The sequence below is a fragment of the Oryza brachyantha genome, chromosome 5 (assembly GCF_000231095.2).
Source record: "Oryza brachyantha chromosome 5, ObraRS2, whole genome shotgun sequence".
NCBI classification, from domain to species: domain Eukaryota; kingdom Viridiplantae; phylum Streptophyta; class Magnoliopsida; order Poales; family Poaceae; genus Oryza; species Oryza brachyantha.
In genome coordinates this window covers 18845319-18869060 of record NC_023167.2, presented here as the reverse complement: position 1 = coordinate 18869060, position 23742 = coordinate 18845319, and the positions used below count along the sequence as shown (strand labels likewise).

The following is a 23742-nucleotide window of genomic DNA, read 5'->3' as shown; positions in this document are numbered from 1 at the left end:
TGTGGGGGCTTTCGATCCTATCACCAATGAGATGTTTATTTGTCGCTGTCTCGTGTGAGAACAGAAAATGCGACAGCTTTGGGTACACTTGGGGGAGTAGAGGGGTAGAGAGTGGAGGCAGTCATGGAGGGGAGCAAGGCGGATGCGGCGGCGGAGGCAGCGGCGTTTGGGTTCCCTTCTCCGGTGCGGCCGGGCGCGACGCGGGTGGGGTGGGTCGGCATCGGCGTCATGGGTGGCGCCATGGCCGCGCGCCTCCTCGCCGCTGGGTTCGCGGTGACCACGTACGCGCGCACGCCGGCAAAGGCCGAGGCCCTAGTCGCTGCCGGCGCGAGGCTTGTGGACTCTCCGGCCGCCGTGGCTGCGGCGTCCGACGTGGTGTTCACCATGGTTGGGAACCCCCGTGATGTCCGTGCGGTCGTCCTGGACGCTGTCTCCGGTGTTCTCGCTGGCCTCTGTCCCGCCGGCGTGGTTGTGGACTGCACGAGCTCATCCCCTTCCCTCGCGCGCGAGGTCGCGGCGGCGGCGCGCGCCGCCGGGTGCTACGCCGTGGACTCCCCGGTCTCCGGCGGCGACGTCGGCGCCCGCGACGGCACGCTTGCCATCCTCGCTGGTGGCGACGAGGCGGTGGTTAACTGGCTCGCCCCGCTCTTCGCCCATCTCGGCAGGCCGACCTACATGGGTCCTCCCGGCAGCGGCCAGAGCAGCAAGATCGCCAACCAGATCGCGGTGGCCGGGGCGGTGGTCGGCACCAGCGAGGCACTGGCGTTCGCCAACGCCGCTGGGCTCGACGCGCCGCTGTTCCTCGACGCGGTGTCCAAGGGCGCGGCGGGCTCGCGCGTCATGGACATCTTCGGCGAGCGCATGCTGAACCGTGAGTTCGTGTCCGGCGGCGCCGTGAGATACATCATCAAGGACCTTGGCATGGCGCTGGAGACCGAGGAGGGACCAGAGGGGGCCAAGGCGCTGCCAGGGGCAGCGATATTCCGCCAGATGTTCTCCGCGATGGCGTCGAATGGCGACGGCGACCTGGGCATGCATGCATTGATCACCGTCGTTGAGCGCCTCAACGGCATTCGCAAGTAGGGATGGTGTTCGTCAGAATGCCGCACTGGGAATTCAAAACTTCTATTTCTTACTTCTGAATAAAATTTGATGCCCATCTCTCTGTAACAACATGAACTTCACGGGTTCCCTCTTGTTAATGCATTTGTCATGCTTTACTCAGCTGATTGCAAGTGTCATTTTGCTTATGCCTGCTGATGTAACTTCAGTTATCTAAGTGTGTGCTAATCTTATGGACGAACATATTGCTGATCTTCTAACCTTATCTCCTGACAAAAACTCTTTACACAAAAATAGGTGGATAGGACAGAAACCACCTTCTCTAATCTCATAATTGTGCCAGTTCTTTACTAATCTGAGTATCTAACAGAAAAGGACCAATTTGAGAAGGATGAGAACTAAGAGGGGCTTTCTGATGAACCATGTAAGATTTTCATGTGTCAGATATTTGCAGAGGCGAAGATAATATATGTACGGTCTCTTTCCTGTGTAGTGCAATCTTATCTCTTTCCCTCCAAAAAAAAAAACTTCAGAAGAGGAGAGTGGCACAGGAGCAAGAATGGCGGCGGCAGGCTCGCTCGGACTTCTCCAGGTGCCGTCTTTCACGGCGAGCCGGCCAGCTGCACGGCGAGCTCTGTTCGCCGTGAGAGCCTCGGCTGCTGATGCCACCAAGGACTCCGTCCTCAAGGCCTTCCGCGAGAAGAGAGCTCTCAAGGTCTCGCCCTTTTTCATGCTACCTCTGTGCCAGTGCAATGTTTAACTGCATATGCAATAAGTTCTGAACACTAGTGCTTCGAATGTATGGAGCAAGGACATCCATGTCTGAAATGGAGATGTGGTGTTCTCTATGGAATAAGTAGCAGAATCCATATTGCTTTAGGTTGCTGGAATCTGACATTTGTTGATCTTTGCACTGCAGATCATTTCAGGGCTTCAGAATTTCGACAGGAGCAGTGTTGCCTCTGTTGTCTCAGCTGCAGATAAGGTGTGGTTATCCTCCAGGCTTTGATATATTTTTTTGAGGGTTTGGTTATGTGCATGTGGATGAAGTGTTTCGTAAAAAAAAATTCTATCTTGATGGATATAGAGAATAAATTGAATGATGGGGTTGTATTGAGTAAATTTAGTGGATATGCAGGCTTCTCTCAAATCACGTCAACGAAAAAAAATAATGTATTGTGTGGCTCTAATGAATCCATCACTGAATATAGTAATAGTATTATTCTTTTTTACCCACTCAACATATATGTGTTGAGTTGCCTACTGATGTAGTCTGGAACTATAAATAATCTGGGCTTACGTCATTACTGATTTTGTCAACGAAGAAGTCTATAAGCAAACGGCACTGTAGTGTAGTGCCTACCCCTGTTTTAAGCTGATGATGAGAGTCAAGAGTTAGCACACAACATTTACTACGACATATCAATAGAAGTTAGTTGCATCAACAAAAGTATCCTCTTCGAAATCGTACAGCTTCTACAAAATCAGTAAGCAGCCATTTTTTGGGGGGATTAAGGCAACAAATATTGTCATCTCCTTCTCTTCTCTGACAGTTGAATTGTTGAAAACGTTCCAAATTTTTGCTGAAAACTTTGTATGAAGTTTGTTTAAACGTTAGGTAACTTGCAACTAGAACAACCAGATTTTGGAGGGAATTACACCATTTGTAATGCTCTTCAGCTCTTGTATGATTGCAGGGAGGTGCCACCCATGTTGATATAGCATGTGACCAAGACTTAGTAAAGCTTGCTCTCGAGCTAACTTCTCTTCCGGTGAGCAAAAGCGTTCATGTAGCTGTCCTACATTATCCAATTGTGTTATTTGATAAAATAAATGCATTTTGGGTGTCTCTTATTTCAGATTTGTGTCTCCTCCGTAGATCCTTCAGCGTTCCATTCTGCAGTAGAAGCTGGCGCAAAGATGGTCAGGCTCTGAGTTTGGATAAGAACTGCACTAATTCAAAATAATTGCATTAGTCCGGTGGTTCCTTCCGCTCACAAGATTTCTCCATGCAGATTGAGATTGGAAACTATGATTCTTTTTATGACACAGGCATCGAATTCTCTTCTGAGAAGGTAAATTCTTTCTATTTGATAACAGGGCATCTGTTTACTGCAACTATATTTCATTTCTTTCTGAGATTAACTGCCAGTCATTTCAGATCTTAAAGCTGACCAGGGAGACAAGGGGAATGCTTCCGGATATCACACTGTCCGTGACAGTTCCGCATACCCTGAGCCTACCAGATCAGGTATACCTTATACAATCTGTCCATCTCTGCACTGAAACAATATTCTGAAATTATAAGTAACGAATTATTTAATCTAGAAACGTTTGTGCATAATTGCAGGTAAGACTTGCAGAGCTACTCGAAGAGGAAGGCGCTGATATCATCCAAACTGAAGGAGGAAAGTGTTCTAGTCCAACAAATCCTGGAGTGCTTGGATTAATTGAAAAGGTATGGAAAAAAATTACAGAAAAAGAACGCCTTGAAATCTATTCAAAACACATTGTAAACTCATAATTAGTGCTCAAACAATTGTAGGCAACACCAACTTTGGCTGCTGCATACTCTATCTCTCGGGCTGTCAGCATTCCAGTGATGTGTGCATCAGGGCTAAGTTCAGTGACTGCACCAATGGCAGTAACTGCAGGAGCTGCTGGTGTGGTGTGTATCTCTCTCTAACTCTGCAGAATGGTTGGGTAATTTGTACATAGCTGATGTTTTTCTTCTGACTGCAGGGGGTTGGTTCTGCTGTCAACAAACTTAACGATGTCGTCGCAATGGTCGCTGAGGTGAAAAGTATCGCAGAAGCATTGGGTTTGCCTTCAAGGAACGTGCCTAACAACTTGAGAACAGTTCACCATTAGTGCTAGTGACCTCCTTTTCTAGTGCCAGTAATTAGTAATAAGAAATACAAAGATGCAGACATGCAGTAGCTTAACATGTTTTTCTTTGTCTGCTGCCTTTTGTAACATACAATGCAATGCAGAGGTGCTCATCGAGTCAATATCACCAGTCAGGTCATCTTTTGTAATGTCTCTTTTGCTAGTGGACTATGATCAAGTTTCAGTTTCGGATATGTGAATTTCTTGATAAGATATTCTGTGCATTCAATTGTCAGATATTGCACCTGCATTCCTGTAATATAACTATAGTATGTCTCGGTAAATGCATGCCTAGATAAATAGACATGGCTTAAATCAGGTTTACAACTTAAACAGCTGCGTAGATAAAAAGAAAAGAAGATAGCTCTTTTCAAGCAGGACTCCGTGGCCCAATGGATAAGGCGCTGGTCTACGGAACCAGAGATTCTGGGTTCGATCCCCAGCGGAGTCGTTTTAAATTTTTGGCGCTGTAATTTTCACTGTTTCCCTCCTCTTACCCCTGTAACTCTCTGCTAATGTGCATGAGTTTATTGTAATTTCACTGCTTCTCCGATCTCTGCTGCTCCTGCACTTTTTTGGGCTGTGGGGTCACTGTAAGTTTTCACAGCACAGCAGGACGCAGCGATCATACGATATGGGATGCAGATCTCTCATCGGTTATTACTGGATGAACACACAATCACACCTCATCCAATTTATGATGCATACTTTTGGCCCTCACTTTCCCAGTCAGAAATAACTTATGGACTATCAGCTAGTCAAGTCTCACATGCTTGATTGTACACTAGCGTCTTTCAGCAGAACCAGAGCCACCAAAAGATGCAGTTTATTCAGAAAAACAACAGTAACACTGGAGTGCACGATATACACGCGCGAGCCTAACAACTCGTGATATGAGGCAGGCCGATGTTATTTTGTCGCCGGGCTACGTTCTTAACGACGCTTGTTGCCGGTCGCGATCTCCCAAGCTTGCAGAATGTGGTTCACGATTTCTTCCACCCCGACTCCATGCTTCACCTGAAAGCAGTGCAAGATAAGCATGTGTAAATTCGAAACTTTGTCATGTGCAGTTAGCATCAGTATATCGGCTCGTGAGATAAAGAATTAAGCGTTTGTATGGTTTGATCCTGAACCTGTGCAAAGACAAATGGTCCTCCTTCCCGCATGCGAAGTGCATCTCGTTCCATTACAGCTAGGTCAGCTCCAACTGCTGGTGCTAGGTCTGTCTTGTTTATTATCTGTTTTTGAAAAGATTGGGATTGTTATCATTCAAAAAAAAGATTGGGATTGTTGAAATGGTAAAAACATATGCGTCTCAAGAAGGTCAGAAATAATCAGCTTATCAACACAGGTTTGCATTGCAATGCAATGGAGAAAGCAATAACCCACCAAAAGATCTGCCTGGGTTATCCCAGGGCCACCTTTTCTTGGTATTTTGTCCCCACCGGAAACATCAATGATATAGATTATGTAGTCTGCCAGTTCCCTGCTGAAATTGGCAGCCAGGTTATCTGCAAAAAGAGTGTAAAAATGTTTCTTAGCTCTTGGTTTTGAAGTTAGCACAACATTTTCTTCCAAAACTAAACAGATAATATAATTCTGGTTGTAGTAATTTCTCGCAAATCAAGTCAAGACAGAGCAGGATGGTATACAAAAACATATATGATAAAGAAAGAGTAGCCAAGTGCTTCCAGTGTTGGCATTCAGATAGTAAAATACCTCCACCAGATTCACAGAGGAGTAAATCGGCTTTGTACAAGTTTGATAGTTCTTCTAGAGGACCTAGGTTTATGCTGATGTCCTCACGTATTGCAGCATGAGGGCAGCCTCCAGTTTCGACTGCACGGATACGCTCTTCGGGCAGTGCTCCATGTTTGATCAAGAATTCTCCATCCTCTTTTGTGAATATATCATTTGTAACCTGCACAACAAACAGCAAAGAAACAAAATTCCAAGCATGAATTCAACATGGTGGAAACTACTAGGTTGATTTGTTTTTAGAAAACTAGCATGGTGGTCCGCACATATTGCACAGCTAGCATCATTATAAATTATATCTATAAATAGGTTCTAATCTTGATATTAATTAATTTTTAATTTTTAATTCGAATTTAAATGTTAAGATGGTGCTTGCAGAAGATCTGAAATCCAACAAGCATTAGGAAGAGTAAAAGAATCATACTGCTGCAAGACTATATTTTTCACGGAGGAATCTGCAAAGTGCCAACATCAGTGCTGTTTTCCTGTACAGCAGAAAAAAACCAACATTTTTAGGGATCAAACATCACCTATGTTAATTTCATAGATTACAGCGCGCATATGAACAATGCTCTACAGTATTTGTACTTGTTTTGTAGATATGAAGGGAGCATACAAAAATTAGAAACACTTGCTCCAAACTGACCTGATCAACGCACAGCTCAAATCCTATGAAGCTCATGCTGTTGAGCTACAGCTGTACTATTATAGGTTTGTAGGAACACAGTTCTGAAAGCAAGAATGGTAAAACTAACACAGAAGCAAGGTCCTTTCTTCAGCAAGCAAAACTAAAAAAGAAAAATCCAACACTCTGACCCAGACAACCAAACCAACAATCACTCTGCAGATTTTATTTTTCTTCGTGCTCAATAGTTCCATTCCAACATTCACAGAAACATTTTTGTCTAAAAAAAGCTAAATCTGTGTGATGAAATAAACTCATTTATCGCCAAAGATCAACAAACACCTAAGCAGGAAAGCTACTAACTTTGTGCAGCAAGGAAAGGTGTGGTAAGCAAACAACAATGGGTTTGGCACGCCCACCAAACCAGATAGATCTAAGCCCCGTGCGCTGAAATTCGCACCAATCCTACTCTACGTGGGCAAGATGAACAATTTCAGAGAATAATGCAAAGCAGGCGCCTTTCTCCACCGGCCACCACAAACATCACCAAACAGGAAAGCCACGCCACCGTATGTTTCTCCCTTCGTTGCATATATTATAAAATATAAGATGTTTTGTTCCTATCTAGATTAATCCATAGATCAATAAATATATTTTATATACGTGTCCAGATTCATTAGCATCTATACGAATATACGAATCAAGGAAGAACCCGAATATCTTATATTAGTAAAATGGAAATATACGAATCAAGGAAGAACCCGAATATCTTATATTAGTAAAATGGAAAGGAGGTAAGAGAAGCTACCAGGAAATGTGGAAGGTGCAGTAGCTAGTGGAAAGGAGCTGAACGGATAAACCTACCCAGTGCCGACGGGGCCGCCAATGCCGACGGTGAAGGCGCGTTCGGCGAAGCGCCGCGAGGTGAGCGGCGGCGCACGCTTGGTGAAATCGCCGGGGGAGTAGATGGGCTCGTGGGAGTGCGGCGCGAGGCCGTCGTGGGAGTGCCAGACGCGCCCGTCCTCCCCGACCCACGAGCCCGCCCCCGTCCCGGCGCCGCCATGGCCGTCGTCCCTGCAAGCGCGAGGTCAAACAGCTGGTGAGCAACTCAGCCGCAAGGACAGCCCGGAAAGGGGGAACAGAAGCCCCAGCTGCACGCACTGGTGATGAGAATGGTGGTGTTCGCCGTGGGAGTGGCCGCCGTCGTGGCTGTGGTGGTGGTGGTGGTGGTGGTGGTCGTGCGACGCCATGGATTCGGACCTGGAACTCCGGGGCGGATTCCTCCGGGATGCGGGTGGGTAGGGATGACGAAGACGAGAGATTCTCTGAACAAGTCGTCGTCCCGTTGACCAGGCCCATATCATTTGGGCCCAAAAGGGATACCGGTTATGGTGCGGCCCAAAAGGCCCATATGTATTGGGCTCAAACGGGATTTCGACTTCGTGTGGCCCAATAGTGCGATTGGGATTTGGCCCATATTACTTGGGCCGGAACGGGATTTCGTGAGGCCCAAGAACGCTGGCCTAGACGTGTCTTCCCCAACTCCGACGAGGCGACCAATGGCGCCGCCACGCCGGCGAGGCAGCTACAAGCCGTCCTCCCCACCTTTGACGAAGGCAGCGGCCACGGCCTCGCGAAGTCACGGGTCCGCGGCTTCACGCTCGTTGGATTCGGCATCGCCCGTCCCGCCGTCTCGGCCGGGCGGTAGTTGGCCGCGGCGGCGGCGGCGCTTTCGCAAATCGTAAAAAGGCATGGGTGATACTGATCGAGCAAGGCGAATGTATCAGAGATCCTCTTCTACCGCTCTCCACTCGAGCAGAGCAACTGTACAGATGAGAGCTCTTCAGCACAAGCTCTCTCAAATCAATACATTTATGATTTCTACTGTTTTTTTTTCTCACTACGGCACCACCTCCTTGTGATCGTTGGCAGGGTACGCGTGCTCCTCCGACTGCTCGTCGTCGTCTCCAAGGGCGGCCGCTTCTTGCTGCTGCCGCACGACGTGGTTCCACCTGTCCTGGAAGAGGTAGACGAACGCCATCGCCGACACCTCCACGGTGAGGAGCACCGTCCACGGCCTCACGCTCCTCCCCGTCCTCTCATGGTACGTGTGGATGCCGATGTATACGTTTGCAACGCCCACCACGCAGATCCCGATGCCGAGAAGCCAGTGAGCCAAGTACCAGACGCTCCTGAATTTCACACCTCTGAAGAAATGCACAACGTACTCAGACATTTTAAGCTTCAGAGATTCAGACAGACAAAGCGCTCCATGGTATGAATGGATTCAGATTTCAGAGATGTGCTCGCTCTTCTACCTGTCTGGCCGCAAGAAGCCGATGAGTGGCTGAAGCCAAATGAAGCCGTACAGTACCAATCCTATTCTCTGGTGTGTGTTGTTGAATGCATTCTCGAAGTTACTTATCGACAGGACTGCGCCAGCAGTAGCAAGAATGACAGCAACAATCTGCAGGGTCAAGTGCTCAACACATAGTTTGCATCCTGATGCTTATGTGGGGAATCGATCGAACAAGGATAGCGAGCGAAGGTTACATACCTGTGAAGCGACATGGGAGTAGAAAAGAATCTTGATGCTATTGGTGCTTTTCACATTGCTTGTGATTCTGATTAGCAGCACTCCTAATGGCATCAAGAAGCCAACTGAAGACCAGAGCAGGAAGGCATGGAGCTTGAGTTGAAGGGAGAGTTTGGGTGTGAGCTGCAAGAATAATTGATGTGCTGCAGTCAGTGATGCATCATCTACGACCAGATATTCAGGTTACAGTGCATTTACATGGAACCAGTGAATTTCTCAACTATCATCAGATAGTCGTATTACAGTGCATTTAAATGGAACCTGAAATTCCTCAAAATGACAGAAGAAGCAATTACCTCCAGAGGCTGGACAGTCTTGTAACTCTGATTTAAACTATCAGGGCTGCTTGAAGCACACTGAGTTGGAGTGAGAAACAAAAGAACAGTACAACTTCCCAACACAGCAAGCAGTCTTTTTCTTCCAAACAGTAGCATTGATGCTAGTCAATTTAGTCTCCCCTCGACGGAAAACAACACAAAGGAAAGATGAAGCAGCAGAGATGAACCTCTTCAATAGAAAAAGAGCGAACTAAAACAACAAATGTTATTCCTATGCTAACAAAGACAGGAGACGAATAGCTAAAATTTCTTGATGTCTCTCACTATCATCTCATACTGATAAGGAAGTCATCCCTTCCTTCAAAGGTCTACCTCACCTTAAATACTGGCATTACAAGCAGATAAAAGAAACCTATCTGCACTAAAGAATGAACAAAAAGAACAGAAGGAACCAATGCCTTCTAACTCTCTGCACAATGTTGGCTGTGTTCCAGGATAACTTCTAGTCGAATGGGAAGAATCTGCCAAGCAAATTAAGAAATAAGAGTTCTCATGGGGAATAACTTGAGAGGGGTGTCCTATGAATGATTTGGATATGAGCAGCTGCTTTCTCTTCTTAGCAATACTATAGTATATGGTGGACTTTTGTGCTGTTGGGGGAATGGAATGGAATGAGATGGGCGCTTTTGATCACATTCAGCTTTGCTTTTACAGCTCTATGGTATGATGGTATAAAGGAAGGCTTTTGTGGTGGTGCAGCAGGAAGCAACAAGATATTGTTGGCTGCTCTATCAGCATCTAGGACAAATTGGCGAAAGCAAGTCTGAAAGAAGGTGTCCAACTGTTCGAATTTGTAGGCCAATTGTCCAGCTCCAATGGCCAACAAACCTTCTAGGTCACCACAAAGGCGCAGCAAAGTTATCTGCTTTGGGTCATGGCATTGCTTTTTCTTTTTTTCAGATACGGCCATGACATTGTTTCATATCTTCATTCATATACCTGTGTACACATCAACATGACGAAATGCGTAGTTCTGCTTGAATGGAGTTAAGCCTGAAGTTCTTACAAATCATCTTAGGCTCATAACCCATCATGTGCCATTTTCTTGTTACTGTTCATTTGCCCAGCAGATTGTCATGTGCCTCACAATGTCACTAGCATGATGACAGTGTCACTGCTAATGCAACATTTTATTTCCAACAATTAGATATAGCTAAACTTGCAATTAAGCGTTGCATTGCACCTAGCTAAACATGATCATTTTCAGAGTGATATGTTGTCTGAAGTATTAGCCAAAAGACCGGGATTCAGATATGATTATTGGAGCAGTTCAGATTGCTTGAACAGCGGGCTAATGTAAACAGCATCACCTCAGCCATGACGGGAGCTAGTAGTGGAGATCCATAGGTCAGGTCCATCCATCTCGTCCTCCCGGTCTCCTACCAACTCCATGTCTGCATGTTTGATGCCAACTCTGCTCTACAATTTGCATGGGCAATGTGCGAGATACCCTCCTTGATTGTCTGATCAAGAGTAGCCATCCATCACTTTAGCTCATGTGATTTCTTTCTCCTCCAACAAAAGAGATCACCAAAAGAAAAAAAGAGGTGAAAAAGTCTGACCAGGAGCTGAAAGATTTGCATGGCGTAACAGAATTCGGACTTCGAGAGCTTTGATTCTTCAGTAGTAGTTGTTGCTAATGGGATGAACTGTTGAGCAGTCATTGTCAGGCACAGACAGAGATGGTCCTGCTTTGGTCAAGGGGATTACGCTGTAGAAGCGGAAAGTGACGAGCTAAGCATGATCAGTGCCATGGCCTAATCGCTTTCTTGATGTTCGTTTGCTAATTGCTCTAGACTCGTGCAGGCTAGCATACAGGTTTTCTTGATTTTTCTTCTTTTAGGATTGTACGTGTGCATCTGTCTCAATGGGTTGCCGTGATGTGCAGGGTTCTTGTACGTGCATTTCTTGATTAGGAGATCAAATCCATGTATAGGCAAATGATGGGCTCAGAGTTCAGAGATAACTGAAACTCTGAAACTGGATCAACAGTTAGCAAATGCTCTCTCTTATGATGGCCAAACCGACCATTCAGCTTTCCTTTTAGCCTTTTCTCCATAGGAGCAATCATCTCTCTCTCTCTCTCTCTCTCACACACACACACACACACACACACGATATATCGTGCATTCGTGCTGCACATATCTGCAATTTCTGCACTCACATGCACATGCATGAAAGGCCAAGAAGAACATTTCAGTGACAGGAGGAAAATGCAGAAAAGGACACGTTATATGAGTTTCTGCAATTGCACTCATTAGGCCATGGCCAAATGGGCCAGCAAGCACTCACACTGAATCCATACGAATCAATTGACAAAAAGGTCAAATTTCTGCAGCCTTGCAGCGTCCATGGTTCACGCCACTAATATCTGCTTCCGCTCTTTTGAGTGGAGGTGAAACTTGGTGCTATTTCTCCATGGACCATCAGTACATTTATTATTATTACCATCCTTTACTTTGCAAGTTTGTGCTGCTGAAATTGACAAGTCAGTATGGTCAAACCTTCGAGAAAAATGATGAAGGATCATTTCATTGCAAGAACACCATGCGTGTCTCCTCCTTTTGGGTACCTTTTCATGAGTTTACCAGCTACAAGGAGCTTTCATCCTTGCATTCTTGATAAGTTTCTTTGAATTGAAACCTAACTGAAATGTGCCATCTTTCTGGATCTCTTCTTCAGTAGTTCAGTGTACTAATTGCATACTGTTACAGTATTACTATCTTGGGCTAAAAGTCAGTCACCAAGATCATGAGAAACGCAGCCTATCTGAAGCGTAATCATGCCTATGATCTCCTTTCCAACAACCACCATTCGCTAATTATCAGATCACGAAAAGCATCAATGGGCTAATCGAGCCATCGGTCCTGCCTGGGAATAGTTTAGAGTTGGCAGCGAAAACCAACTTCGCGATTTTTTTTTTAAGAAATAACATTATTTTAATAAAAATCACAAGATTAGAGGCCATACATGAAAAATCGCAATTTTAGAGGTCTCGATAGGCCCCCTATCGAACAGGGGCAGTTCAACAGACCCTCCACAGGTGCTTGTCGAACACTACATCGCCCGACTGAGGCGGTAGGGGGGCCTGTCAACTTTTAGCAGTTCGACAGGGAGGCATGTCAACCTTTGGCAGTTCGACAGGCCCCCCTGTCAACGTTTGGCAGTTCGACAGGGGCCTGTCAACCTTTGGTAGTTCGACATGCCCCCTCAACGTCAGGTGGTGGGCCCTGTCGAACGGTGGGTGTTCGATAGGGTCCCCTCTCGAACAGCAGCAGTTCGACGGGGCCCAAATCGAATATTTCACTGTTCGACAGGGTGTTAAAATTATGATTTTCTACAAATGGCCTCTAATCTTACGATTTTCCATTAAAATAATATTATTTCTCAAAAAAATTCCCAACTTCTCACTCGAATATGCTTTTGCACACAACCATAACCAAACCATGGACATAAAATCAGCTGCTGATTGAAGTCTTTGGTGAGCTAACTTGCCCCTGATGTTGCATTGAGCCATTGATGCTGATGTTGCATTCATGGGTAAAAGGTGCTGATTGAAGTCTTTGGTGAGCTAACTTGCCCCTGATGTTGCATTGAGCCATTGACGCTGATGTTGCATTCATGGGTAAAAGGTGCTGGCTCTTGTTTTTTCACTTATACTTATAAAAAAAAATTAAATTTTTAACTTTAAATTTAAAGTTTAAAATTCTTTTCATCATATTTTATTTTCCATACTTGGTTTTAGATCGCTAAAGTCATATATATATATATATATATATATACACAAGTTTTATTAACAAGTTATCTTTGTTTCATTTTGCTTATTACTGAAATAAGCCTAGCCAAATGATGGGCACCGATATCTTCAGCTTAAATCATTGGTGCAATGAAATGCGAGATGAATTTAACACCATGGTGCAATCAAAACGAATGTCCAACCACAGCGATAAGAAACTGCCATCGCAAACTACAGAGATAAATAATGGCACATGAGGAACAGATTGAAGTAACAAGAAGTCTGTTGAGTACTAATACGACGAAAATTCAAGGTTTTGCAAAGCATCATTTGGAGGGGTAACAGAAAATGCCTAACCAGCAGGGCACCAAAACTTCCAGACAAAATCTTTTGACTCTTGTGCACTAAATTGCAGAACACGATTACACACCAGTCAATCACATGAACAAGTTCGGCCTAGATGCCTTAAAGGTGGTCTTCAGCTTCCTGGTGGGCGGCCGGACCTTGCGGTAAACGAGTGGGAACTTGATACTTCCGTTGTGGAACTGCTTGGTGTTGTCCCTCTTGCAGAGCTTGAAGTGGACTGTTGCGGTCTTGATGATCTGAATGCAGGGGAACCTCACACGGTGACGAGAGGCCATCTCAGTGTACATCTGCTCCACAGCGCCATTCAGAGTAGTGTCACGGTATTCCTTGTACATGTTGTGGTAACCTGTTCTGCTCTGATAACGCAGCCAGATGCCGTAGTTCTTGATCGTCGTTGGGTTACGCTCAAAGATCTGAGAACATTCAGGGAGTTTACAAGCAGGCTTGACTATGAAATAACAGCAATACAAAGATAATAGCACTAAAAGGTTCGACTACATTTAACCACTCAACTCCAATATATGCGCGTCTTAACAAGTGAAAATTTAGCTTACGGTGAATACATGGCTCATTACAAAATTTCTTGCCATATATGATGCTTGATTAGCACGCTGTTGGCACATCAGCAATCAATGGACTATAAAATGTCATAATAGGACATCTTACAGAGCAAGAACATGACTACTATGTGACAAGTTACACAATGTCTAAAGCTGACTCCAATAGTCCAATTTTCAGCATGCATTACCGTGAATTAGAGATCAATACTGACAGTTTGATACTACTGAATGCAACTGATTTTTCAGTAACGTGCGATGAAGTGACTTGGGATGTAGGACAGAAGGCTGTTTAGAGGAATCACTATCAACATAGATATCATTGCCTCATGGGCGGGGCACACAAATAATTAACATGGTAGCATGCTTATGGTACCGGAGACAGTTCGTTTAAATTACGTTTGCCCCTCAAAGGACCCAGTAATTAGCACCGGTATTTAATTGTTTATTATAAATGATTAACAGCTTATCTGTAATCAAACCTTTGTACGCAAAATATTAGTCATTTCGGACTACCACTAGGTCATAACGCACAGATGATCCTTCCTACTAGTAACCAAGGATCTCCAGTACTGAATAGTAACTGCAAGCCATGTAGATATCATTGATCTTATCACATTTGGTCGAGACATTGCATTGCATACTTATCACTGCCTAATGAGCTAGGAAGGCAGACTATGAATAAATTAAGATCAACGCGGAAGCAGCATTAATCTAAGACGAAATCACAGCAATTGATACGAATCGATCCAGAAATCTTGCATTACTGAAAGTGAGCAAATTGAGTGGTACCTCGTTGATGGCGAGCATCTGTCCATTGCTCTTCTTCACCTTCTTCAGCTTCCTCAGGAAGTACCTGCGCGCCAAACACACACGCGGATGAGTCCACACGAAACCATCAAGAGATCACGCACCGGAACATCGCACGAAGGATAAATCGCTTCAGGCAGTTTGGGACACCAACCAGAACTTGGACTTGGCGCGGACCTCGTTGGTGGCCCAGAGCTTCATGCGGTAGATCTTGGGGTGCTCATCGCCGGGCGTCGGAAGCGCGCGACCCACCACCTGGTACTGATGGAACTGCGAGCCCGGAAACCAAAAGATCAGCCACACCGGCGGAAGAACGGGAACGCGAAGGAGAAGACGACCGCGCGGGAAAGAAGAACCTTACCCTGTAGGCGACCATTTCGGCGGCGAGGGGGGGAGACCGGAGGCGGAGGAGACCTAAACCTAAGCGGGAGATGGCGGCCGTCGGGGGAGGAGGTGGAGGAGGAGGAGGTATTTATGTGTGGTAGCGAGAAACCCTAACGGGCCGTGGTCTTGGGCCTTTCTGGGGTTGAATTGCCCGTTCAGTTCATTTTCAAGTTTGGGCCGGATAAAGTTGGGCCGTATCTGCTTGGTTGTTACTCGCTCCATCAGTAACAGCACATTTAATTTATATTTTGTTAGAATTGTATAAATCTTGATACGTCATAAGATTTTAACTTAGTTAAATATGTTCTAATGTTTACCTACATAACTCATATTAATATTAGTCTCACTGTATTAGAAAAATATTATCTTATTCAACTTTCCCTAACATAGACCAATGAGCCAACGGGTACATCAACTGCCCTACCAAATGCTCCAGCTGAAATTATTTTTTTAACCTACGCACCCGTGGCCCAAACAAGCAACAAGTGCTTATAATTTCTAGTCTAGCACTTATACTTCAATGTATGAAGTTTCTTCGTCTTATTTCTCTTTTATCCATACACCTCCTTGAAATTGAAAAGTACACTGGAGCTACCCTAAATTTAGATCATCCACAATATGATTATGACTATATGATTGTAACGTTCATGCGTATTATCCATGAACAGGGAAAATTCATTCAAAAGATTTCAACATTGTAAGATCCATATAACAAGTATATTTCTTCTTATGAATTGTATTATACGCTTGGACTTTTATTTAGTACAAAGTAGAACACCGATGGTTCGATATAAGATGACAATGAACTAAGCTGCTCCACTATATTACTATCCATACAAATAAATATACAAGGGATACAACCCAGTGCAGGGTTTAGAACAGTAACACGCATTTACATTCAGTGGCCGCTAGAAAGTAGAAACTCGGAGACAGCTCACCACACGTGTGCTCCTTTGGTTAGCCCCAAGGGGATAACAATTGCGGCAATTACAGCCTGTTTGTGATGCAGAAAAAATTCAAAACGAAGTCAGTTGAAACATTAAAAAGGAAATTCATGTATAAGCGGTCATAACGTCACACGACTGTCTTATGTGAACACAACATGCACATTCACTATGTAGACAAATTTCAAGTGGCAAGCACCAAGCAGTACCACATTGTACTCCTTTTTAGTAACTAATTATCAGAAAACATGAAAAATGATGATCTAATTATCAGTGAACATGAAATATAATGATCTAAGCGTGACCTTTTTTATGTAGTCTGAAAGTTTCAAATTGAGCTGAATTTTTTCAGCGTGCATGTTCACCTCTGGATTTGTTATGACAATCAACAGCATGACTACATTGCTCTACCTCTATGTAGTAGTTCACAATCTAGAACTACAAGATGAACTGAAATTTTAGCTACATAAGGTGCATGCTCGCCTCTGAATTAGAATTCATCAACAAAGAGCAAGGAAGACAGGGCAGGAAAACTTCAAGTTGGCTCAAAGCTTCTCAAACAGGTGGCTGAAGATGTTGGGGATAAACATGGATGGAGTTTGAGGTGAAGCGTCTGCTGGGTTGATAGCGGTAGTGGAGGAAGGTGTCGAAGTTTGTCAAGTAACCCTGCTGTCTTTATCTTGTGTTTCTCAGGTTTTGTAAGCTGCTGGGCAGCGAGGTGTGGTTGTACTGCAGATCTAGATGTTTGCTGTGAATGTAATCTGGGTTTAACCCTTTTGTTTTGGTCTCTCCAAAATTCTGGATGGGATGGCACCAGAGTTTCTTGGAGAGTATCTCTATTTCCTGGGGAAGCTCTTTTATCTGCTTTTTAGTTAGTTTCTGTCAGTTTCAAGTGGTGAATCTGCTGTGTTAAGATTGGTTGTTTTCATTTCTATTAATAGAAATGGGAAGGGTCTTACCCTTCTTTCTCAAAAAGAAAGGAATTAGGATAATATAACAATGTCATTGCAGCATCAGTAGAAATGTACTTACAGCAACAGTGCAGGCAACAAATCCTGGTTTCTCTCTGTAATCGTGTACTCGGACACAGATTAGTATAAAAGCCCCAACATACCATGGAATGGCAGCAAGGAAAAATCCAGCAATAAACCTTTTTAACAAAAAAAAAAGCTTAATAAGCAATTGGATTTAACTTTATAGTACTGGAAAGAATAACAAAAGCATGGACACTCACAGAAGCCAGCCTAACCCAAGGCCACAACAAGGAAGACGACGCATTCTCACTGGTCTGCCCTCAGCAATAGGACCATAACCTGAGAAACCACAAACCATATGATCATACAACATATTTCTTTAGTTTTCCTGTTAGGGGTTCGCTTATTTGATTTTCAATGTAATAAATGCAAATCTGATCCGGAGTTAAATTTTCTTAAAAGAAAAGGTAAAGAAGGATATGATGACTATTGCCGTCTGGCGACGGTAGGAGGTTAATCACAATAAGCGTTTTTTTCTCTTTTTGCGGGGAATCACAATGAGCTTTGAAGCTAGTAGCACTCAAATTTGTCTATCGTCAGTGACAGAAAGTCCAGTCAAAATCAGCTACCATGCCGATCACAACTTTGTAGCCGAGACAAAATGGTGGTTGAGCTAAGGAACTAGTTCATTTAGCTTACAGGTTCATAATCTAAGTAGGTTTTAACATCCGTGAAGAAAATTAAGAGGGTTTGAAATTCGGATCACGCAGGCACATATTGCTCAGAAATATGATTCTGATCGTGCAGAAGCACCAAAAGGATCGGAAATTTGTAATTGCACATGGGAGATTGGGAATTTAGCCATGAGGTGTTTGGCGAAAAGGAACCTACAGCTGCAAATTTCCCCACCAATTCTAAGCATCACAAACAGGAGACCGAGAGACCGACCGTACCTGGCACGGTCTGGTACCCCTGCGCGTAGTAGGGTTCTGCCGGTGCGTAAGGCTGCTGCTGGTGGTGGTGGTGGTGGCCGTCGCCGCCGCCGCCGCCGCCGAAGCCGGGAGGCGGCGCGGGCTGGGGGAACCCGACGGGCGGGCGGCCGAAGTCGCCCGAGGCGGCATGGTGCGGGGGCGGCTGGAAGGTGCCGTACTGGTACTGGCGCGGGTCCTGGCCCTGCAGGTGCGGCGGCGCCGACGGCGGGAGGTCTCCGGTGGGGGAGGAGTACCCCGCCGCCTCCTGCTCCCTGCCTTCTCCCATGCTCTCTCCCGTCTCTCGTTGACCTTGACGAGACCACGTGGCGCGATGGCGCGGGAGCTCGGGTGTGGGGAATCTAGAAGGAGAGTGACGAGGCGAGTAGTAGAAGAAGAAGATGCAGGTGTCGCTTATGATTTTTTTTAATTGAGTACAGTATTAATTTTCAAAAGTGCATATAGTTTGATCATACTATAAATTTAATATTATTTTTTTTTACTAAACAACATATTAAGACATTGTATTCCACTAAAGCTTTAACATCAATTTTATTCCAAGACTTCAACTTTTGTAACTTAAAAAAAATAATGGTGGAAATCTAAAGCATGAAGACATTGAGGTGTATTTTTGCAAATTTTTAAGCTGAACATATATATTTAAAATCTTTTAATAAAGAAAATCATGTCGGTGATTATTTCAATGCCTTGATGGGTCCAAATCCGGCCCAAATTTTTATGGGCCTAATTTCAGCCTTGCTCGCTATGGTTTCAGCTCATGGTGTCACTGTGTTGAATGGGCCGGTTTAACCCATTTGCTTCACCCTTTTTAAAAATGTTTTCTTAGAAAAAAAAACCTCTAATGTATTTATAGATTACTTGTTTCCAACTAGTATTTGTTAAGCCTATTTCGGATAATACTTACTTCATTCTTATAATCAAGTAGATAATCTAAGGCAATAATTTAATGAACAACTTGTTTCCAACGGGCTAATATATGCTTCATCTGAAAAACAGAATAGACAAACTGTTGATTCCAAGATCCCGTTTGATGGAAAATTGCAGGGGTAAGTGTACTTGCTACTCCAAAATTCTCGTGGGAACTCAGTACGGTTGTATCACCTTGATTTTTATATATGATTAGTTGATTTATATATAATTGGTTGAGATCAACAAAGCTTCCGTTATCTAAAAATTTCTGGTCCATTTCTGGTTCAAATTTGCAAGCTAACTATTGCGTCATGCATGTGTCGACCGAGATGCAAAAGATCACAAACATTCTAATGCAACCTCCCCAAGCTATCTGCCCTCTGTCTCTGTGGACGAGCAACGGCCATCAGATCGATCCATCGCATATATCACGGTCAGTCCCTGCACCCAGAAGCATCTTATCATTTGTGTGACATTTTTCTGCTCCAACGTACGAGCAATGCAACGATGGAATACGCGATTTCCTCCAGAAAGTCAGGCTTCAAGAACACTGCTTCAATGTTCCAACTCAACTCCAGATTAATAAACTAAGCAGAGCATAATTAGCTTCAAGATCAAGCAGTCGGATAAACTAAGCTGTTCAGTCTCGTCAGAAAGCAACTTGCATGATAGCCTGAAGAATTGAAGACGGTGTTCAGATTGAGTGATATTGTCAGCCCAGTTGACTTGTGAGGTAAGGGTTATATAAATTTATAAGTAATTTATAATAGGGGGTTCAAAGATAAGACCCACAGATCGATTCAGATGCAATTGTAGAAACAAGTGGCTATTGTGCCTGAATGCAAGCGGCGCCTGCAGTACGCATGAACATGCATGGCTTCGTGAAGCAGATTAAGCAACTGGATTCAGGAAAGGAACCCTTCTCTGCTGATGTGATGACCCAATCATTAGGTGATTACCTTGTTCATTAAGCAATTTGATTAAGGAGATGCTTTACTCCTGAATATAATGCCCCTTGTTTACTACTTCTTTTGTAGAATCGATGGGGATGTTGTATGTCATAACCAATAGTATAGTACTACAACCGTGCAATTACAGTCTGACAAAGAATTAAAATACTGTGCAATGCATGTATGGGTCAAATTCTCTTCAGAACCGACTTGAGTAAAAATGTGTTAAAGTCTCTTCCTGCTGTAATTCATCTGCTCAAAATTGCACCAGTTTCATAAATGAAGGCACGAATGAATGAAAAATACATTTTCTGTGACAAAAGAAGTATTTGTGCATTCTGAATAATATGCTGGATTAACAAGAACACCTGCAACTTGCAGATCAACCTTGTGAAAGCTTAATTGATATCTGAACTCTGAAATTAATACCGGGGGTCTGGGGCTGACCTAAGCATTGCATGAGAGCCATGCATCTGGTCAACCCAGCTGGAAAAAAATTATGAATTTAAAGAGCACAAAATCAACCACCTCAAGATACCATGCACGCGTGAACATCCCTGGATTTCTGCAGAGATCTTGCGCGGCGATTGAATTCCGGTTCACTCATTTGCAGAGCCAGCGAATTCTCCCTCTCATTCGCTTAGCTGGCTTGCGAAATGAGCCACACGCGCTGACTTGCTTTGTCAGAAATCGGCAAGCGGCCATCCAGACATTGTCAGCTATGACACAACCACCTTGATGAACACACGCATATATATCCGGGTGCAAATGCACCGTGCAATCTTCAGAAGAAGAAGAAGAAATCTTCAGAGCTAGCTTGCTCGATCGGACATGGCGATCGGAGCAGCACCAGGTTCCAATCAGCCTCGTGACACGAGCAACATACTCGAGAACGTGTGGGCTAGCATCATGACAGGGTGCACCCCGAAGACGTCGTCGGTGGTGTCAATGGCCAGCGAGGAGGAGAATTCGGCGATCTTGCAGAGGTTGCCGAGCCTGGGGAGGTGGATATCCATGGGTGCCCAGGAGTGGGACGAGCTGCTCAGCGGGCCGGCGCTCGCGTCCGATTCCTCCGGCGAGCTAAAGCTCGTCGCCTCGCCCGGGGACCAAGACGGCCACCGCCAGGTCATCGTCGTCAACAGGACGACGACGTCGTCGTCGGCGGCGGCGGCGTGCAAGAGCTACCGCGGGGTGAGGCGGCGGCCGTGGGGCAAGTTCGCCGCCGAGATACGCGACACGCGGAGGAAAGGCGCGCGGGTGTGGCTCGGGACGTTCGCGACGGCGGACGAGGCGGCGCTGGCGTACGACATGGCGGCGCTCCGCATGCGCGGCCACCGCGCGCACCTCAACTTCCCGCTCGACACGGTGCGGGGGCACCTGGAGCGCGAGCTCCGCGCCGGCCGCTCCGACCAGACCACGGCGACCCGCGTGCTGCGCCGCAAGAGGAGAAGAAACACCACCACCGACTCGGCAGCAGCAAGAAGCGCCGTCCTCGCCGCCGACGTGATCACAGCGACGAACCGTGACCAGATGCTGTCGTTCGCTTCAGAAAGCGACCAAATCTCAACGCAAAAATGCTCGACAGGTGACGCAGGAGCGATTGATTTCGATGAGATCGGTGGTGAGTACTGGGATTACTTGTTCCCGCCTCTTGTGTGAGAGGGCGAGCGAGTAGCTATAGATTTGAATCCAATATTATTATGTCATTATATGAGTGACGTTACGGTCACTGATACGTCCTTGTTTATTCCTAAATTTTTTTCTAAAAACATCACATTAAATCTTTAACACTTAAATAAAGCATTAAACATAGATAAACCAAAAAACTAATTGTACAGTTATGGAAGAAATCTTAAGATGAATCTTTTGAGCCTAATTAGAAAGAGATTAACCATAAGTGCTATAGTAACCAACATGTGCTAATGACAGATTAATTAGACTCAAAAAATTGGTCTCGCGGTTTTCAGCCGGAATCTGAAATTTGTTTTGTAATTAGATTACGTTTAATACTTCAAATATATATTCGAAAACTTGATGTGATGTTTTTATAAATTTTTTTTGCAAACTAAATACCACCTCATTCTTCCGCGAGTTCACTTAGAGGTAAGCTAGATGATATGTAGCTATAGCTAGCTAGGCTTTAAGTCTGAACTGAAAGTCCTGTAGACTAACGGCTCATTTGGAAGGCTCGATGACTGCTTGGATACCGGCCCAGTCCACAGCGGTTCGAATTGGTTTCCTGGGGATTAGGCCAGATTCTCACAATGAATCGGGCTTTCCAGATGGGCTTAGCACTTATTGATTGTTTTTTACAGGTATGTGCATTTTACAGCCCACTGGAAATGAATATAGAAGCTGGAATTGTACTTTAGATATAAGCACGAGTGGCATTTTGATCCCATGCAGTCTACACACTATAGTTGTTTGATCCTAATCCAATAGTCCAAAAATTTCATGGCACTGTTCATGCGAAAAAAATACTATAAACGGTTGAGATTGTGTGCAATCCTTAACATGCAGTTGACATTAGAACTATATCGGATCTCAATTCGTACGAGTGCTACCATAGTACCATACAACACAATATAAAACGTAGTACCTTGTCAATTTGTTCGACCGTTCATAATCAGTTTTTTGTTTCACCGTACCGAACGAATCGATGTTTCATACTACTATAACGGTACAAAGCTACCACGAAAAAACAAATGAGAAAAACACACACCATCAGTCTACAACTCAACAACGATGGTTGCGTTTCTTTACCATCTTATCCCTAGATTATTGCTCAGTTTTCACGCTCACAATTTTTAAATTATTAAATAAAATGTGTTTTGAAAAAAAATATAAAGAAAGTTTATTATCTTATATTAGTTAAAATAAAAGTTTAACTTTATAGTATTTAATTTTATTGTTTATATCACTAAGGGCAACTTTAGTATTTAGTTCTCTAGAATTCGCTAGGGAGGACAAGTCAGTCATTAGCACCATAGCTCAATATTGCTCTAATGTATAAAATCTTATAGTCCATACTAAGATGAGTCCTATGGATTATAGAAATATTTGGTAGATATACTTGGTACGTAGTACAGTAGTAGCATTAACTCTCTCGCAAAAAGTCCTTGGCACCAGGTGCTAAAAGAAGCTACAGTGCTTTCAAATTCTAAGCTAGCACCTTTACTCTAATGTATAACACCTCTTATGTTTATTTCTCTATCTTCTTGGCACCTTCTTAGCATGCACATTAGAGCTGCCCTAAATAACTAAAAAATAGATAATTTCTTTTGTCTGAAAAATAACACATCCAATGATGCATGAACTAGTACCAAACTTGTCACCACTATGCGCGACAGTTACCATCAGCCGCACGACCATAACAAATTAACAATCGCAGCCACCCAAACATGACAGGATCACGGGTTAGAGATGGGGAGGACAAGAAACATACTACTAAGCAATGCCTGAACTTTCCATAAGTTGCCTCCAAAGAGGAGACTTGAAAATGCCATCGACACCACCCATCCAAAAAATTCCTTCACAATTTGTTAGACAAGAAGATTTTCAACCGGAGGGTGCAATACCTACTGTATACGCATGCGGTATCTACCCGTCGAAGCCAGGGCACCGGCTGACCGGCACAATAGCTCCGCCATTGATATTTTAACCAGATTTTCTATATTCATATCGAGTTTATAGTGCTATGGAAAGTTCAAGCATGAAGTAGACGCCAAAAAAAAAAAAAGATCTACGACACAAATGACCTACACCGCTACACACACGCTCATGCTAACTTCCTTTTGACGACAAACCTGCCCTTTTGATTCTGGCAGGCAGGCAGCGAGGTAGCGAGTGATTGAT

At 44.3% G+C, this 23742-nt stretch overlaps 6 protein-coding genes and 1 non-coding gene across 7 annotated transcripts; 3 read left to right on the top strand and 4 right to left on the bottom strand.

The window, feature by feature from the left end:
- Positions 1–110: 110 nt before the first annotated feature.
- LOC102700146 lies at positions 111–4186 on the top strand. Its single transcript, XM_040524398.1, has 10 exons — positions 111–1080; positions 1556–1777; positions 1982–2047; positions 2760–2834; positions 2923–2985; positions 3078–3137; positions 3224–3313; positions 3413–3520; positions 3608–3730; positions 3805–4186. The coding sequence occupies exons 1-10, from the start codon at positions 124–126 to the stop codon at positions 3931–3933; spliced, it is 1893 nt and encodes a 630-aa protein (XP_040380332.1). The 5' UTR covers positions 111–123; the 3' UTR covers positions 3934–4186.
- Positions 4187–4329: 143 nt separating this feature from the next.
- On the top strand, positions 4330–4402 carry TRNAR-ACG. Its single transcript has one exon. It is a non-coding gene; the product is annotated as a tRNA-Arg (tRNA).
- Positions 4403–4597: 195 nt separating this feature from the next.
- Positions 4598–7623, bottom strand: LOC102699865 (urease accessory protein G). Its single transcript, XM_006654733.3, has 7 exons — positions 7496–7623; positions 7199–7408; positions 6134–6194; positions 5671–5872; positions 5341–5462; positions 5085–5189; positions 4598–4968 (listed from the first exon to the last, which is right to left on the bottom strand). The coding sequence occupies exons 1-7, from the start codon at positions 7582–7584 to the stop codon at positions 4885–4887; spliced, it is 873 nt and encodes a 290-aa protein (XP_006654796.2). The 5' UTR covers positions 7585–7623; the 3' UTR covers positions 4598–4884.
- A 479-nt stretch (positions 7624–8102) lies between these two features.
- On the bottom strand, positions 8103–9971 carry LOC102699588 (cytochrome b561 domain-containing protein At2g30890-like). Its single transcript, XM_006654732.3, has 4 exons — positions 9227–9971; positions 8892–9053; positions 8653–8801; positions 8103–8541 (listed from the first exon to the last, which is right to left on the bottom strand). The coding sequence occupies exons 1-4, from the start codon at positions 9362–9364 to the stop codon at positions 8235–8237; spliced, it is 756 nt and encodes a 251-aa protein (XP_006654795.1). The 5' UTR covers positions 9365–9971; the 3' UTR covers positions 8103–8234.
- Positions 9972–13269: 3298 nt separating this feature from the next.
- LOC102699309 (60S ribosomal protein L18a-like) lies at positions 13270–15199 on the bottom strand. The gene is made up of 4 exons (XM_006654731.3): positions 15099–15199; positions 14892–15007; positions 14720–14783; positions 13270–13783 (listed from the first exon to the last, which is right to left on the bottom strand). Exons 1-4 carry the CDS (start codon positions 15111–15113, stop codon positions 13442–13444), a joined length of 537 nt encoding a protein of 178 aa, XP_006654794.1. The 5' UTR covers positions 15114–15199; the 3' UTR covers positions 13270–13441.
- A 609-nt stretch (positions 15200–15808) lies between these two features.
- Positions 15809–18374, bottom strand: LOC102707681 (60S ribosomal protein L18a-like protein). The gene is made up of 4 exons (XM_006655528.3): positions 17993–18374; positions 17300–17378; positions 17098–17215; positions 15809–16115 (listed from the first exon to the last, which is right to left on the bottom strand). Exons 1-4 carry the CDS (start codon positions 18294–18296, stop codon positions 16056–16058), a joined length of 561 nt encoding a protein of 186 aa, XP_006655591.1. The 5' UTR covers positions 18297–18374; the 3' UTR covers positions 15809–16055.
- Positions 18375–20718: 2344 nt separating this feature from the next.
- On the top strand, positions 20719–21546 carry LOC102707403 (ethylene-responsive transcription factor ERF094-like). Its single transcript, XM_006655527.1, has one exon. It carries the CDS (start codon positions 20719–20721, stop codon positions 21544–21546), a length of 828 nt encoding a protein of 275 aa, XP_006655590.1.
- Positions 21547–23742: the final 2196 nt, after the last annotated feature.

Bases quoted from the DNA above. Each gene is read 5' to 3' on its own strand.
- LOC102700146 (XM_040524398.1), top strand. From the start codon at position 124: ATGGAGGGGAGCAAGGCGGATGCGGCGGCGGAGGCAGCGGCGTTTGGG. The intron at 2,835-2,922 runs GTGAGCAAAAGC...CTCTTATTTCAG, and splicing joins TCGAGCTAACTTCTCTTCCG to ATTTGTGTCTCCTCCGTAGA. The intron at 3,521-3,607 runs GTATGGAAAAAA...AAACAATTGTAG, and splicing joins TGCTTGGATTAATTGAAAAG to GCAACACCAACTTTGGCTGC.
- LOC102699309 (XM_006654731.3), bottom strand. The intron at 14,784-14,891 runs GTTGGTGTCCCA...TTTGGCGCGCAG, and splicing joins CGCGCCAAGTCCAAGTTCTG to GTACTTCCTGAGGAAGCTGA. The intron at 13,784-14,719 runs GTACCACTCAAT...GAATGTTCTCAG, and splicing joins AGATGCTCGCCATCAACGAG to ATCTTTGAGCGTAACCCAAC.
- LOC102699588 (XM_006654732.3), bottom strand. From the start codon at position 9,364: ATGCTACTGTTTGGAAGAAAAAGACTGCTTGCTGTGTTGGGAAGTTGT. The intron at 9,054-9,226 runs GTAATTGCTTCT...TTATTCTTGCAG, and splicing joins AGACTGTCCAGCCTCTGGAG to CTCACACCCAAACTCTCCCT. The intron at 8,542-8,652 runs GTAGAAGAGCGA...GCATTTCTTCAG, and splicing joins GGCTTCTTGCGGCCAGACAG to AGGTGTGAAATTCAGGAGCG.
- LOC102707681 (XM_006655528.3), bottom strand. From the start codon at position 18,296: ATGGGAGAAGGCAGGGAGCAGGAGGCGGCGGGGTACTCCTCCCCCACC. The intron at 17,379-17,992 runs GTACGGTCGGTC...GTGGTTTCTCAG, and splicing joins GGGGTACCAGACCGTGCCAG to GTTATGGTCCTATTGCTGAG. The intron at 17,216-17,299 runs GTGAGTGTCCAT...TTTGTTAAAAAG, and splicing joins CTTGGGTTAGGCTGGCTTCT to GTTTATTGCTGGATTTTTCC.
- LOC102707403 (XM_006655527.1), top strand. From the start codon at position 20,719: ATGGCGATCGGAGCAGCACCAGGTTCCAATCAGCCTCGTGACACGAGC.
- LOC102699865 (XM_006654733.3), bottom strand. From the start codon at position 7,584: ATGGCGTCGCACGACCACCACCACCACCACCACCACCACAGCCACGAC. The intron at 6,195-7,198 runs GTAGGTTTATCC...TCTGCTGTACAG, and splicing joins GGCGGCCCCGTCGGCACTGG to GAAAACAGCACTGATGTTGG. The intron at 5,190-5,340 runs GTGGGTTATTGC...TTTCAAAAACAG, and splicing joins TAACCCAGGCAGATCTTTTG to ATAATAAACAAGACAGACCT.